Source organism: Leptosomus discolor, chromosome 14 (genome assembly GCF_034619465.1).
Source record: "Leptosomus discolor isolate bLepDis1 chromosome 14, bLepDis1.hap2, whole genome shotgun sequence".
In the NCBI taxonomy this organism is placed as follows: Eukaryota; Metazoa; Chordata; class Aves; order Leptosomiformes; family Leptosomidae; genus Leptosomus; species Leptosomus discolor.
The window spans coordinates 12,474,024-12,489,339 of record NC_141404.1 but is presented as its reverse complement, the minus strand read 5'-3'; the positions used below and the strand labels follow the sequence as shown (position 1 = coordinate 12,489,339).

Sequence of the window (15,316 nt, the reverse complement as noted above, 5' to 3'; positions counted from 1 at the left end):
GCGCTGGGCGGCAGCACGTTCCCAGGCTTCTCCGACGGGCTTTTACTGTGCTCGGGGCGGCGCCGGCGCTCAGTGTGTTTGGAGCCGGCGGAGGGACGGGCTGGGCCTGGGAGCATGGGGGTGAGGTAGGGCCGGCCTGGCTGCGGAGGCGAGGCGAGCGCGGCTGTCCGGCGGGGCCGGGCCTGCGCGGCGGCGGCGGCGGAGGGGAACGCGGAGCCGGCCGGAGGATGGAGGACAAGAAGGAGGAGGGTGAGGCGGAGATCCAGGAGCACGGGCCCGAGCACTGGTTCAGCAAGTGGGAGCGGCAGTGCCTGGCCGAGGCCGAGCAGGAGGAGGCGCTGGCCCCGGAGCTGCAGGACGAGGCGGCGGCGCAGCCCGAGCACAAGCAGCAGAAGCTCTGGCACCTCTTCCAGAACTCGGCCACCGCCGTGGCGCAGCTCTACAAGGGTGAGCGCGCGGGGGGGCGGCGGCGGGGTCTGGGGCGGGACGGGTCTTGTCGGGCGGTGGAGCCGCAGCGCGGTGGGCTTGGGGCCGAGGCCGGGCCCGGAGATGTGGCGGCGGGGTGTGTGTATTGGAGGGGCGGGGGGAGGGGGGGGGGGGGAAGGTAGGCGCTGAGGCGCGGGGCGTCCGCGAAGTTGCCGGCGATGGGGTGGGAACGGGGCCGCGGCTTCACAAAGGGGATGTGGCGGCGAGAGCGGCCTGGGCAGGGGGAGGAGCGGGCTTCCGGCCCGGGGGCTCCGCGCCCGTCCATAGAGGCAGACGGGAAAACAAAATGGCGTGAGGGCGAGCCGCGGCGGCGGCTCGGACATCGCCCTTCGCGGCCTCCAGCGGAGCGGCCTGGGCTGGCGGAACCCTTAGGCCGGGTCTTCAGTCGTCCCTGCTTGCCCGCCCCCCCTGCCCAGGACGGGCGGCTGGCGGAGGGGTCGGCCCGAGAGGGCGGCCGGCGGGGCCCTGCCGACCCCGGGGAAGCAGGGCGCTCCGGCGGAGAGCGGCTTCGGCGGGGGGCCACGCCGTGAGGGGGCGAGCCCTGTGAATGCCCCGAGAGCGGCTGGCTCCGGGGGCGGGGAGGGTGGGGGCATACCGGGAAGCCTGGCCCTGCCGGCGGCGGCGGCTTCTGACGCCCAGCCCAGGGAAGAAGCTCCGACAAAATGGCGAAGTGAGGGGCCGGCCCCATTGTGCGGCGGGGCCTGCGGGTGGGGGCCGGGCAGGGCGCTTCCACGGCGGGTTGGGGGCGCCGCCGCCGCGCCCGCTGCCCAACACCGGGCCGCTGCCGTCCAACCCTTCTCGGCCCTCATCCCGAGTTGCCTTCGGAAGGTGGAACAAAATGGCGAAACCTAACATGGCCGTTCGGAGTTGGCGACTCCAAAATAAACAGCGTCTGTCCTTCCCTCCCTGCAGACCGGGTGTGCCAGCAGCCGGGGCTCTCCCTCTGGGTCCCCTTCCAGAACGCCGCCACTGCGGTCACCAACCTCTACAAAGGTAAGGGGCTGCCCCCAAACTCCCCCCCCCCCCCAGCCCCGCAGCTGCCTCGGCAGCCCTCCCCGCCGAGCCGGGCCCCGCTCTGCCGCCTCCTGCCCCGGCTTACTCATGAGCAGGGCCTGTTAATGTCTCTTATTCACCCTGATAAAATCTAACTCGAGACTGCTTCCTGAATCTTGCAGGTTTTCCCTGGGCCACTTTAGCTGACTCTAGCTGAATCTTTTTTTGTTGCCTTATGTCAGTGACTAATAGCTTAAAAGCTGTTTTACTCCAAGACCCTTGAAAAAGGATGTTTTTAATGTGTGGCTTGCTCTCATGAATTCAAGGGAGGAGTGCAATAGCTTCTTAAACAATACTTGAATTTCCAATATTTTGTCCATTTCATGGTGTAATCAGATGTTGGAATATTGGTATAATACATGTATATTTGTGGTGAAGCATAGGATGGGCTTAGTGTTTGTAAAATTCTATGTAGATGTTATGTGATAAAGTTTTATCAGTTTTTATCGTCTTGTGGTGGTGAGGCTTCTTAAGTAAGCCTCTTCGTTTGTGTTAAGCACTAGAATGTCATTATGACTGTTAAGGGTGGCTGTAAGAAAGCAGTGTTAGCCAGAACTTCAATGAGAGTGTACTCTGCGTGTGGCTGTACTTTTGTGCTGTTTTACTGTGTGTTTCTGTCAGGATCTGTTTCTGAACTCTGCTGTTCTTTGGGTTGTCACAAGAATCCTTGTCTGTAGAAGGATCATTCAGTGGTTTCTAGTTTGCTTGAAAGGTTGTACAAAAATGGTATCTGTATCAGTGGAGGCTTAAATTGGTGCAGTGTGATTCCTGTTGTTACTGTCTTCCATTCCTAGGAAGGAAGAAGCTTTACAAAGTTCCAAATTGTTGTTTTTCTGACTTGTAGTTTAATTTTTTTGAGTTGAGGTGTTTTTTGTTTGTCTGTACAGTATTATCTATAGTTCTACTTGCGTGTTCCTTCATCTGTCTCCAATTTTCCCATTTTGGATTTGCTTTAAGCAGTTGATCTTAGTAATGTGATGGCTGATCAGGTTTTTGATAGATGTGGACAGAGCAAGGAGGAAGTGTAGATGGATGACCCTCACTGCCAGAGTCTTGACTCTTGCGGAAAGTGCATTTGAATGCTGTGTATGGGTCCTAGGTCATATAAAGAGGCAGCACATCATGTGACACGGTAGGTGTTGGCCTGAGGGAGTGGGTTACTAGAACATGACAGTAGTTGCTTGAGCATGGTGCTAGAGTAGTAGCAGGTAGTGTTAATAAATTGACTGGAATAATTAGTGGGGTTTTTTTTTACAAATGGCATTGCTCTCCCTTACAGCATATTTACTACAAAGACTTAGGCTGTTTATTTTTGGTTAAATCACTTGATTGTGCTATAGGCAGAATGAGCCCTGGTTTTCTGCAATAATGTGATTAACAGAAGAGTATGTAGTGGTGATCAGGGAAACTAGAGTTTAAGTAGGCAGTGGTCAGGTGTAATGTAATACTTCAAAAAGCAGTACCTGAAACAAATCTTTCCTTCAAACAGATCTGAAGTGCTTAAGTACCTGAGTTACTCAGAACTTTAAACTTTAATTTCATTTCCAAGTGGATAGACATTTTTTTGAGAACACAGGTAGAACCAGCTAGACATTGGCATACCAGGCAAGTTGGAGTTTCTTAATGTGAATTTGCTTTCCCTAGTGAAGAGCATGGCTCTTTAAAAAGCTGCTGTTGTTTCTGTCATACTTGGTAATCTTTGTGCTTTGGAGGACTCCATCAAAATGCTGGAGAAGTACTTGGTGTGGTAAACGGAACACTGCAAACTGCCTCCTGCCCTGTCAGCTGGTTTCTGATCTGAGAAATACTTGAATTTTTGAAGCATCAAAACTATTTTCAGTAAGAGCTACATGAGGAATAGTGTGTAAGGAGAATGCCATGATGTCTTGAGTGTCAGCAGTTTTTCTGAAAACAGATTAGAAGTTTAATATCACATCACACTGCAGGTCTTCTTAGGTCACAAATTTCTGATTGGTGCTGGTGATAGAGGCCATGTTTAAAGACACTTGAAGATCTTCCAGATTGTGCTAAAGAAGTGAAGGCATGGCTTTTAACATTGGATTTAGAACTTCAGGCTGCTGTAGAAAGTCTTAGGCATGTATTAGAATATGACTTCTGAGCCTACAATTTCCCTTATTTTTATTTAAAAAAAGAAAAGCCGAGTGCTAATGTTAGTTTTGATTTAGTAATTTCAGAACATATGTGACTTGACTGCTTATATTTTGCCAGCTTAACTTTGTAAACAAAGTGGTTGTAGCTTTTACCATAAAAATCTAATCTTTCCCAGGGTAATGATGCTTGAAATTTGTCCAGGCTACCTCAGCAGTTAGTGTGTTTGACCTCATGACTAGTTCATAGTTAGTCCTTTGTAAAGCATTCTGATGTACAAGGAAAACAGGTTATTGTCAAAGCTGGGCTCCTCAGCTCTAGAAGGATTTTCTCATGGTATTTCAGGAAGGGGGACATAGAGGAATATTGTTAGTTTCTAAACTGGCTCTGAAGTGTTTGGGTGGCTTTTACTGGAAGTGCATTGGAGTCTGAGCTGTTGTGGGGTGTAAGAGGGCTGGAGGAATAATCTGTTGTGTTGCCATTGCTTTCACAGGAGTTGGCATTTATAAACCATCTAGCTGTTTTGATTACAAAGTGACATAGGCAAAATACTCTTAGAGTGCATAAAAGCAACTACTGTGTAGTCTGCTCTGTGTATACTTGTATAGTTCACATTCTAAAAGCCCCAAGATTTAACTATGTTCAGTTTGAGATGCTTTTCTTTTTTTTTAGTGGATTGTGTTGTTTGAACTGCTGCTCTTCGGTAGTGTAGGTTTTGGTGCTGTCTATTGTGGACCAGGCAGTGGTGTCTTAGAATAGCATTTAATAGTGATTGTTTTGGGTTTTTTGAGTGTAAGAACTAGATTGGATGTGTATGTTGCTGTTTACTTGTAAACCAGTATGTTGGACAGCTGTTCGTAAATCTCTTAATATTGTTCTGGGCAAATGGTGCTTATGTTGGACTTTAGTAAAGCAAGAATATTAAAAAGCTGTTTTAGTCAGCTCTGCCAGATTTAAAAAAAAAAATAAGGAAATGGAGTAAATGAAATTGGAGTGGGTATGTTGGTGTTTTTTACTGGAGCAAGAGCAACATAGCAGCAATTTTCATGAAGCTGAAATAGCTGTTGGCAAAGCTCTGGTAACAAATCTGACAAATGAGATGAGCGTAATTATGTAGAGAAGAGGTTTGTCCCACCTGTTACTGTTGTCTGAAACTTACTCATACTTCAGCTGGTAGCCAAAATGTACTTACTGAAGTTTGAAGGGAATGCAATACATGGCATTTAAGTGTTTCTTGGGCACAGTTATAACTGATGTGCACCTGTGACCAGTTAAATCAATGCAGAATGAAATTTTGTTTTGTAGTAGGGTTAATTGTGGATAATGTGTGTTTAAAGCTTTTGTATATAAAATTTGCAATGTGATCTTCAATGGGGAAGGAAACTTTCTTAGACTTGCTTTGTAAATGGTATGTTGCCAAATTGAAAGGCATTGGGGATGCTTGTGCTCAAAATAGTTTCAAAGCTGTGGCCTCCTGTGAATTGCCTTTGAGTTGAAATTCAGATAAAACTAATGGACTCTACAGAAATCAGAGTTTTATGAAAATTCCCTACCTATCAGAACGAAGAGAAGCAGTTACTCCTTTTTTTATGTGGTGTTTCCTGACTATACTGGTGCACTTTAAGAGTGTGTCTCAAAATGCATTGTCTGTTGATTTTTTTAAGTACCTTCCTCACTGACAAACTCCAAATGTTTTTTATGTTAATACATTATGGTTTTGTAAACAGTGCTTTAGTGTGGACCTAAGTGTAGTAAATGCTATTGAGTGGTGCTTCAGTTGCTGTTGACTATCTGATTTGTAAAGGGGGTGGAACCTTTTAGCTATTATTCTCTTTAGGTTTAACAGGACTCATCTTCAGTGTTAACTAATGTGTCACAGCTACCTTGGTACTGTGTTACGGGTTGGCAGGAGGCTGTCTCAGTGATATGCCATACTATATGTTGCTCTATCTGTAACACTAAGAAAACTTTTTTGTCTTCTTGCAGAAAGTGTGGATGCCCATCAGCGGAGCTTTGATGTAGGAATTCAGATTGGCTATCAGCGTCGGAATAAGGATGTGTTAGCTTGGGTTAAAAAACGCAGAAGAACTATTCGTAGAGAAGACTTGATCAGCTTCCTATGTGGAAAAGTTCCTCCTCCAAGGAATTCTAGAGCTCCCCCAAGACTGACTGTAGTATCCCCTAACCGAGCTACTTCAACAGAAACTAGCTCATCTGTAGAGACTGATTTGCAACCCTTCCGTGAAGCCATAGCTCTGCATGGTAACAGTAATTTTTTCAATACTACTTGGTTAAAATTGGGTGGGGGTTCTTAAAGCATGTCTGGCTCGTGGCCATTGTTGGTGTCATAATGTCATGTAACTGATGTTCAAGCTGAAGGTATCTCATTCTCTAAGGGAGAGTTTTTGCATGTATAAGGCATGTTAGCTACTAAAAAGTTGCATAGTCAAATATTTTGAGTGAGGAAGAGATATGGTATAAAAATGAGGTTTGGATCTGTAATACTCTACAGCTGTGAACTCACAGTTAAGTATCAACTCTTGGTAGTGTTGTTGAAGCATGAAGAGACTTGGCATTCATACCAGTGCTAAAGTAAACAGAATTCTTGGAAAATGATAATACTATGCTAGCATGCTAGCAACTAGTTAAATATTAAGACTTTGTCAGTAGCAAGTAACTAGCAAATTTTTGTGGGGTTAGGGAGGGAATTTAATGTGTGAAGCTTCTGCCCCTGGAGTATGTTACCTCACTCTATTGCTGCTGTTATGCACTGGATAATATGGCTTAGCATTCTACTTAAAGGACCCTGGAAAGGGTACTTCACTTGCACATCATTGCAGTAATTGATTCCTGCTCAGAACTAGTTCTAGTTCACTTTAAGACTTAAATGTCTTCTGATGTCATACTGAATTTCCTTCCTTGCCATCACCAGCAATGTTGGTGTCTTGTCTTTTTCAGGTAGGAATATTCAGTAGCTTATTCTGTATTGGACTATTGTCTAGCAAGTGATAAAGAAAAATGTGGTTTTTAAATTGCTCCTGAGGTGAAATGAAGCAGTTCACATGTGGGTTTTATGCCTCCTAAGATTCTAAAGGGTAGCAGGTATCTTGAGGTATAAATAGTAGACCATTCTAAAAGTAAAAATCAAGCTATGAAGAAGTACAACCTGTGAAACCCAAATGAAACTTTAACTGTCTCATTCTCAGTGGGGGGTGGAATTAATGAGTTAATTGGAGGAGTAGGTTCGTGAAAATGCAGTATTTGCTTTGCTATGCTGTGATAGTTTTTCAACATAGATAAGCCAGGCACTGTTACTGTCTAGATGACAGCCTCGTTCTAGTATTGTTTGCTGCTCTGTTGCCACTTGAATCAAGCATGCTTCCACCCAGTCATGTAGTCTTTGGCATTTTTCCTTCTCATATTGGAAGCTGGCTAGAGAATTCTGTGCACCTGTATTGCTTATTTGGGAGGTGAAGCTAATTTTGAGAACAACTGCAGAAGCTGGCTCCTGCCTGATGGGATACACACACTCTTAAAAATAATCTTACTTTCTGAAACTATAGTTAAATCTGGAGTGCAGTTGGCTTTAACTACAAAGGCTTGCTCTCGGGTGAGAGTAAGCCAAGACTCACTTCAGCACAGTTTGCTCTCAGAGTAAACTCAGAGCCATTTTTATTGGTAATAGGGCTCTTTTCATGTCCTCGTATTGTTTCTTAGAATCTGTTTTGTATCGAGCTGGTTTATGGAAGTCAGTTCTCTGTAGCATGGGAGTCTGAACTGTGAGGTATAAAGTTTTCTTTCATATTTCATAACCTACTACAGGGTCATGAGGACTGTAGAAAGCTCTCTGCTCTGTACTGGCACTGCAGGGGCTAGAAATGCACTCTTCCCCTTCATCAGCTGGTTGAGAAGATTATGTGTCAGTCACCTTCTGGATTAGGTTCTCCTGATATCAGTTTCAGTCTGGTCTTTGACAGAAATGCTTTTGTGGTAATCCTTTAGTGACTAGGCTTGTGTTTGGCCTCATAGTTGTTCTTTAGATTATTGTGTATATCTGCATTCTTCCAGCTTTGCCCCCCTTTTCTTGTAAGCCTAAGGAAGTTGTCTCTACCCATCTCCCAAACTGTTTTCCTGTTTGTCATAGGGCTTATCAGAACTGTGTTTTGGTTTTGAAACCTGTGTAGGATCTCAGGTGTATGTAAATTGAATGTACTCTGTAGGGCAGTGCTTATCTTAATTTTTGGCAGGCTGTGTAAAAGTGATTTGCTGCTTCTAGGGATTGTGAGGAAACATGAGAAACTTGATGATTGTGAGTAGCAGTCTCTGCAGGTGGTCAGGACTAAGGCTTTAAGGGGAATTTTTGACTGGTATGTAAAGGAGTGAGACTTAGTGCTGGTAGGCTTGTGGAGATGGAGTATTTCTTTATTGTATCATGGATGGGCTGAATTAATGTGAAGGATAATGCTACAGCTTTGCTCTAAGCAAGAACTCTGCTAGTGAAGCAGGGATAGGTTGGAATCTATGACACCAAGTAAAGCTCTGTAGAAGCAGAGTTGGTTTATTGAAGTCTCAGAAATAGGTACTAATACATGTCTAAAGACCCTGGTGCTGTAAGTTGCTGATCTTGCTCTGATGGGGGAAAATACCTGTGTTTTGATCATGTAACCTCAAAATGCTTCATAATCACGTCTGAAAAGTGACAAACTGTGGTAACAAAGTAGCTAATCATTAAATATTTTCTGGAACATCAAACACAATTCTAGGTATATGCCTGAGACTAAAACATTAGAGAAGAGTATCTTTAGTATCACTACAGTCTTAAAACTGTATGCTGCATCTGAAAAGAAATCTTAAAATTGGGTTTTTAGCCTTGCCTCTTCTATCTCAAACCTTGTTATATCTGACCTATACTATAGCTCTGCAAGGTAGTTGTCAGGCTTCTTGACAAAAGCAAGGGATTTTGAACCCAAAATTTAATCTTGTGATATTGGTTATTAATAGTCTTTGTGCTCTAAGGAAACTTATTCTTCTCTACTGTTTTGCTTTCAAGACTTGTTGCGATAGCTAAAAGCAAAATGATCATGACAAAAAAGCTATACTGACACAAGAATGTTTAAGATGTATGTGATCTACCTTTTCATTTAACTATGCCACTATGCTGTACAGCTGTTACTGAAGTCTTTGGTGTAACCTGAGGGTACTTGAGAATGAGTTTTTGGAACTAAGTAACCTCTTCAGAGAGTGAACTCTGGTAAATAAAAATCTTTGCCCTTAATATTGGGTTTCCATTATTAATGTGCTGATGGGTAACCTTTGAGAAAACATGGCTGGAAACTTGAACTGTGAGTACCTGAAAAGAAGTTAAAGCCCTCAAGAAAAGGTTGAGTAGTCAGCTCAAGGTAATATATGCTATTTTTCTCTCAAGTTTAGTTGGATTTTTCTGAAACTTCAAGAACTGTGTATCTGATGCTTAGTATTTTAAGATGAGATAATAGAAGATAAATACCTGTATTCAACATCTGAAATAGAGTTGGTTTTTTGACTTCCAGCAGTCCCGAAAAATGTCACTGCAGTTAGCATAGGTATCTCCATCTACTTCCTTGATGTGTATTTCTGTATCCAGCTCTGTAAGAGAAAAGTTTCAAATGGCAGAACTACATCAAACTGAGCTAATAGCCATGAAATTCCTCAAAGCTGATGGGTGCCAGGTGACTTTCTGCCTGGCTGTAGCTAGCATACTGAGTCGTGCAGCGCTGGTGGCTGTGCAGAGACCACGTTTGAACCGATGCTTTGTTCTCTGAATGTGGGGTGTGCTCCACGCTTTACAAGCCATTCTCACAGCATTGTGGGAGAACCTGCTATGAGTTGGGGAGGGGGGAGAAGCAAGCTTGGGAGGGCAATGCTGACAGGCATTATGCTTGAGCTTCTTAACTAAAAATGAGGTGAATGGGCAACAGCACAATGAGGGGGAGTATGTTCTTTTTTGCTCCTTAGCTTTAATGTTGACATGTATCATTACTGTGATTCAGTCTCTTGGGGGGGCACACCCTTGCTCTAGCATGTACAAGTGTGTGGCTTGGTCCATTTAAAGAGCCTGGATTTCCATTAGGCCTCTTCCTCTTCTCAAAATATTAAACTGCAATGTAAAACATCAGCAGTTGTTAGCAGAGTGGAGAAGCAGCAGTTGGTGGAAGAAGGGATGGGAGAGCAGGGTTCAGATTAGTTTGAAAGAATTTAATTTGAAGGTTGTGTGTATATATGTATAGCTATTGTAGAGTTGTGTATTGATATGTACTGCTAAAACTTGGTTTTGGGCAGTAGTGATGAGAGGGTGAGTGACGGAGAGGAGTGACAAGGGTCTATCTATATGCCATTTTGTACTTATCTGGAGTTATTAACTAATTCCTGCTTTAGTCACACTTACCTAAGCATGAATGTTCTTTTTGATACTTCCTGATTAAAACTTCTGGAAAATAATTGTTAATACTCTTACTATACTGAACAGTAGTTATCCAGTATATTAAGCTGTGGTAGTGACCTGAATAACTCATACTTATGGACAGATAAAATGGCATTTACAGATTGTTAGGCCAGTGTTGGTAAACTTGCTAATTTTGAGTGGACAGTTCTGTTTACCATGAGTAGTTTATATTCATAAACATTAACTTTTAGCCAAGCATTCTAATCACTTGATAGTTTTGGAGAGTACTTAGTTATAAATTAGATAGTATCAGTCACAATTTCTTCTATACTGCAGCTCTTTCTAATAGTACTATTAGAAATACTTTAGAATGTAGCTTCAGATAAAAGCAGAGGTTTTTTGTGAAATTACTGGCTATGGAGCACCATATTGTTGATGACTGAAAGATACGGCAGGAATGAGACTGCAGTAAGTACTGCAAAATGTCAGATATGCCCTCTACTTCAATCCTTTCAGGTTTAACGAGGGAGAGCGCCATGTGTCCTCTCTTAAAGGCCTCTAGGTAAAAAGTAAAATGTTTCCTGTAGAAGGCAATGGGAGACCTCAGAGGTAGTGGTGAGATTGTGAAAGAAGTAAAGACACTTCAGTAGCTTGAATCTGTCTTGTATAGACAAAACCGACTGTGATTAGATCATGTTAATCACAATATAGGAATTTGGGGCTGTGAAATGGTGTTGCTAACAGTCATGTCATCTTACTACTTCCTAGTATCTATTACTGCTTACTTGAATGCTTTAAGTGGTTAAATGTTTTGGGAAGAGGTCTCAGAGTCCACTGAAGACTTAAACTCTGAATATTTTGCAATAAATGGGTTTTCTGAGATTTCCTCTTTGCATTACAACAACTTTCCAAGAAGAAATGAACTGTGGATCACAGCTTCTGAAAGATGCTTGCTCTGTCAACAAAATAGATCTTTTCAATTGCATTGCTGACTGTCTTCAAAGTTGTTGCTTCCATGAAATGGCAACTTGATACTTCAGTGCACGCCTTGAATTTTCTTTGACTTCCATGTTAGTTTGATTATTCGATCCTAAACTTTGATCCAAATGTGGTGTTTGACAGTTCTGCTCTTCTGGATTGATGTGTAGAGCTATGTTATATGGTTAACTGCCGTAACTGCTACTGATGTGTCACTCGGTGTGTTAACGTACTAGTAATGACTGTTACCCACAAGTTCAGTATTAAACACCTATATGAGATGCAAGATTAAATTACAACTGGAAGTCCATGTTGTGATGCAATATCCTTGTACTCCCTTCTTTGTAGAAACTAATTCAAAACTACTCACCTGCCTTTGACACCAGGTTTGATTTGAAGATTTCAACTTAATTTACCTCCTGAAGGTTGTTTGTGTATTTAAATGTACAGTGGTTCAGTATTACCTAAATATTGGAAAGGCAATGCCTGCTTGAGGCAGTGCTTGCAAACCTTGGCAGTCTGTTTTAGAATATGCTGCAGCATATTACGGATGCATCTTTTAATTCTGACTTTTGTGTCTACCATTCTAAAAAATAGTTATTACATGAAAGGGCTCTACTTAAAAACATAGTTCTTGAGTGTTGCCAAAAAAGTATTCTCACGTCACAGGTCAGTTTTGGGGTTTATTTAGAATAAATTTTCTATTCTTGGGGACTAGACATAATGAAAAGATGTCATAATAAAACTGAATTAGTATATTGGGTATTTGGTTATAGGTTGTATAATAGTAAATGACCGATAAGTGGTGTAAATTGTTGTCTCTCAGTGGAAATAACACTGAACTTGTGTGTTCAGAGCAATTTTGCTTGGAATAGTGATGTGGGGGAAAATCTCTGCAATCAGTTTGGTTTTGAAACAATGTCACCTTCTGTGTGCTGTCAAATTTTTTCCATTTTAAATGTACAGGATGAATGAATGCTTTTTCTAATGTATGTTATGCCAGTTGAAATTAAACTTGCTGTTGTCTTTGAATTGTGAAGTGATTTGTTACCTGCCCAAATTTTGCATGTTGGTGGTTTATCCAAGTTATGTTATCTGGATCAGCATTTTGCTTGTACATCTGTCATCAATTAGCTGCTCTACTTTGGTAGGTGTATGGGAACCTCTTTTCATAATGGTTTTGAATTTAAGCTTGACCTTAATCCTGGGAGTACTGGAACAAAGCTCATTTCTGAATTATATTTTCACTGAAACAGCTTCTGCTGTTTAAATACTTTCTGCCATTGTGAACGGAAGATGATTTTAATGTTAATAAAACCTGCAGGGTCCCTATCAGACTTCAGACTATGCTTCTGGGTTGTGTTGGAACACCACTTAAAGCTGTAAGCAAAAGCTCTAAGAAAGCGTGAATGATTACTGGCTGTTTCTACTGGTGGTTGCATAATGCCCAATCTGTGTAAAAGTATATCCTGTGCTGTTTCAAGATCTGAGCTTTAAATGATCATTCAACAGTAATATACAGTAGAGTGAAATGGGTTGGCCTGTTCTGTCCTGACTCATGTATCAACCTGCCATTGCTGCAGATGACTTTAGAATTTATCTTCTAATTGATGTTTCTGGCAACTGATCTACTAGCTCTAGCAGTCTTCTCTTCCCAGGGCCTCTGAAGTTGCTTATTTGGCCTATCAGTGGCTAATAGGTAGGCGTTTGTTAGGCTTGGCTTGTCGGTATGTGGCTTTTGGCTGCCTACTTGACTGTATATGATGTGTATGAAATGGCCTTGCACACACACAAGGTGTATGATGGCTGGACAAAAGATATAGAGGCTGGAGAAAACCTCTGACAGAGCTCAAGATTTTGAAGGTTGCTGGGACAGAAATCTTTCTGGGCAGCTTAACATTTGCTTGTTCTCATTGCTAGAAAAATGTACAGATGTAGATCTTGTTCTGCTGTTCATCTTCCTGCATGACTCTTGCTTTGGTAGTTTATTTCTAGAGCCAACAGATGCTTTTGTACTTCCCTAATAATACTCAGATTTGAAGCAGTTATGATAGCGGAGATATTTGTCTTCTCTCTGAGCTCCTGTTTATCTACAAGTATAGCCTGAATTCCAAATTGAGAAGAGTTGTTAGGCTTTCATGTACTAGCCCTTACTACACTATGATTTGGAACGTACTACTTTCATGTGCTGTAATAGTGCATTACTGAAGACAAAGTTTAAATTAGTATGAAGTTTGTGGTTTTCTAGTTTATGGCCTTATTTCTACAGGAAATAAACTTCTGTTTTAATTTAACATCTTATTAATAACCTGAATACAAACCAAAGTAACTGCAGGGTACCTGTGCCAGTGTTTTGGACCAGATCTGTCAATAGCAGATTTTGGGGAACAGTCATGTGGTCTTACTTGGCTTATTTGTTATTTTAAACTGCTTTTCTGAATTCTGATAATAACTAATGTCTTGCCTAATAGTGGCAGCCATGAAATAAAGCTTTTATTTAAAAACTAGATGTGGTATACACTTGTCTGAGATCTGCTGTCATACTGTGGCTTTCTTTAGAGCAGCAGTGACTGAGGGAGTAAAAGGGAGCAGAGTGGTGGTGGTTGAAACAAGGCCAAGTCAGGTCAACCTGGAAAGTCCTTGGTAGAGGATTTGACTTCTGTGCAACTACTGGTCTAGTGTGAAGCCTTTATATTGAACTAGTTTATTCTTGAGTATTTATGCCTATTTCAAATAGCATGTCATGCTGATGGAGCTAGCATTTGTTGTAGTGTGCCGTTAGAACCTGGTGTATAAGGTCACCTAATGTCATAAAAAGCAGTTTTAGTAACTGCTAGGTTCTTACAGGGACTAAAAGCTGGGAAGATGTGGTCTGGAGTTCAAGTAAGTCTGGTACAATTAATAGGGTGAAGTGCCTTTAACTTCTCACTAGAAGTCAGATAAGTATCATCCCTTCTGCTGCCACACGTGGGACGTTAACTTTCTTTACTGTTTGACCTAAATACTTTTTCTTTTTTTCCCCTAGGTCTTAGTGGTGCAATGGCTAGTATAAGTGTTCGCTCAAGTACCCCAGGCTCGCCCACTCACGTGAGCAGTGGCTCCAATGCTAGTCGAAGGAGAAATGGACTCCATGATGTTGATTTGAACACTTTCATATCAGAAGAAATGGCACTCCACTTGGACAATGGTGGAACTAGAAAGCGTACCTCAGCCCAGTGTGGCGATGTCATTACAGACTCACCAACTCATAAACGCAACAGAATGATCTAAACTGCAAAAATTTCAAACCCACCATGCTGCTTGAAAGCCACTTGATCCTCAGAGTACTATTGAAAAGGAAACATGAGGCCATCTTTCCATATTCACTGTTTAAGACAAATTCAATAATTGCCATAAAAGAAATTTTAGATATTACATTAGATGCCTCTTGTAACTGCGGCTTTCTTAAACTATATTCTTAGCAGAGGACATCAGATATTGTGTAGTAGTTAGCAAGATCATCATAGGCAAACATGTATCCGTTCCAAGGCTAAAAGTGACCTTACTTGTATTAAAGGGAAAGGAGATTTCAGATGTTTATTTGGTTATAGAATGCTTTTTTTTGTCCTTTATTTCCTGCTGTGTTGAGTATTTGCTTAAACAGTATTGCCAGTTTGACTGAAATTGTCTACAACATGACTTGGCATCTTTGTCAAAACTGCAGGCTTCCATTTTTGCAGCACTGTACCATGCACCTAGTTTCTATATAGTAACAGTGTGCAAGTTATAAATATTGGACTGTACCCTTTTTAGTTTTAAAAGCAGTTGATAATTCTGGTGATTGTGTGATAATGTAAAGAGGTGCTATGATGGTCATGCAATTAATACTTAATGAATCAATACAAGGATCTTTATTGGATTCACTTTGTGTGTTTAGTGCTCTGAAGTAGCAATATTAAACTTTTCCCCTATTAACTTCATAGGCTTTTAAATCAGTTTGAGAAAATATATGTACTTATTGGTATTATCCTTGTGGTAATCATACACAGTGCAGACTGCACCAGTGCTGACCTAAATTTAGAGAAAGATGTCCTGTAATTGGAAAATAGGCTTTTCTGTTCAGTATTAGTGAAGGGTAGGTTTTGTGTACACCCATATCCCATTTTACATTTCTTGTGAAGTAATTGCCCATTGCTGGGGAGGGGTGGGAGGAGAGGGAAGGAGGGGGAGTAGTTGGAAAAGGGGTGTGTTCTAACAAGTAAGACTTCTGGTCACATGTGGGAACTTGGA

General features: G+C 42.2%; 1 protein-coding gene across 1 annotated transcript; it reads left to right on the top strand.

The window, feature by feature from the left end:
* Positions 1-227: 227 nt before the first annotated feature.
* Positions 228-15,006, top strand: HAPSTR1 (HUWE1 associated protein modifying stress responses). Its single transcript, XM_086473025.1, has 4 exons — positions 228-447; positions 1,399-1,479; positions 5,635-5,910; positions 14,073-15,006. The coding sequence occupies exons 1-4, from the start codon at positions 228-230 to the stop codon at positions 14,315-14,317; spliced, it is 822 nt and encodes a 273-aa protein (XP_086329151.1). The 3' UTR covers positions 14,318-15,006.
* Positions 15,007-15,316: the final 310 nt, after the last annotated feature.

Excerpts from the sequence above, each read along its gene's own strand:
- HAPSTR1 (XM_086473025.1), top strand. The coding sequence starts at position 228 with ATGGAGGACAAGAAGGAGGAGGGTGAGGCGGAGATCCAGGAGCACGGG. Across the intron at positions 448-1,398 it reads CGTGGCGCAGCTCTACAAGG|ACCGGGTGTGCCAGCAGCCG; the intron begins GTGAGCGCGCGG and ends CCCTCCCTGCAG. Across the intron at positions 5,911-14,072 it reads TGAAGCCATAGCTCTGCATG|GTCTTAGTGGTGCAATGGCT; the intron begins GTAACAGTAATT and ends TTTTTCCCCTAG.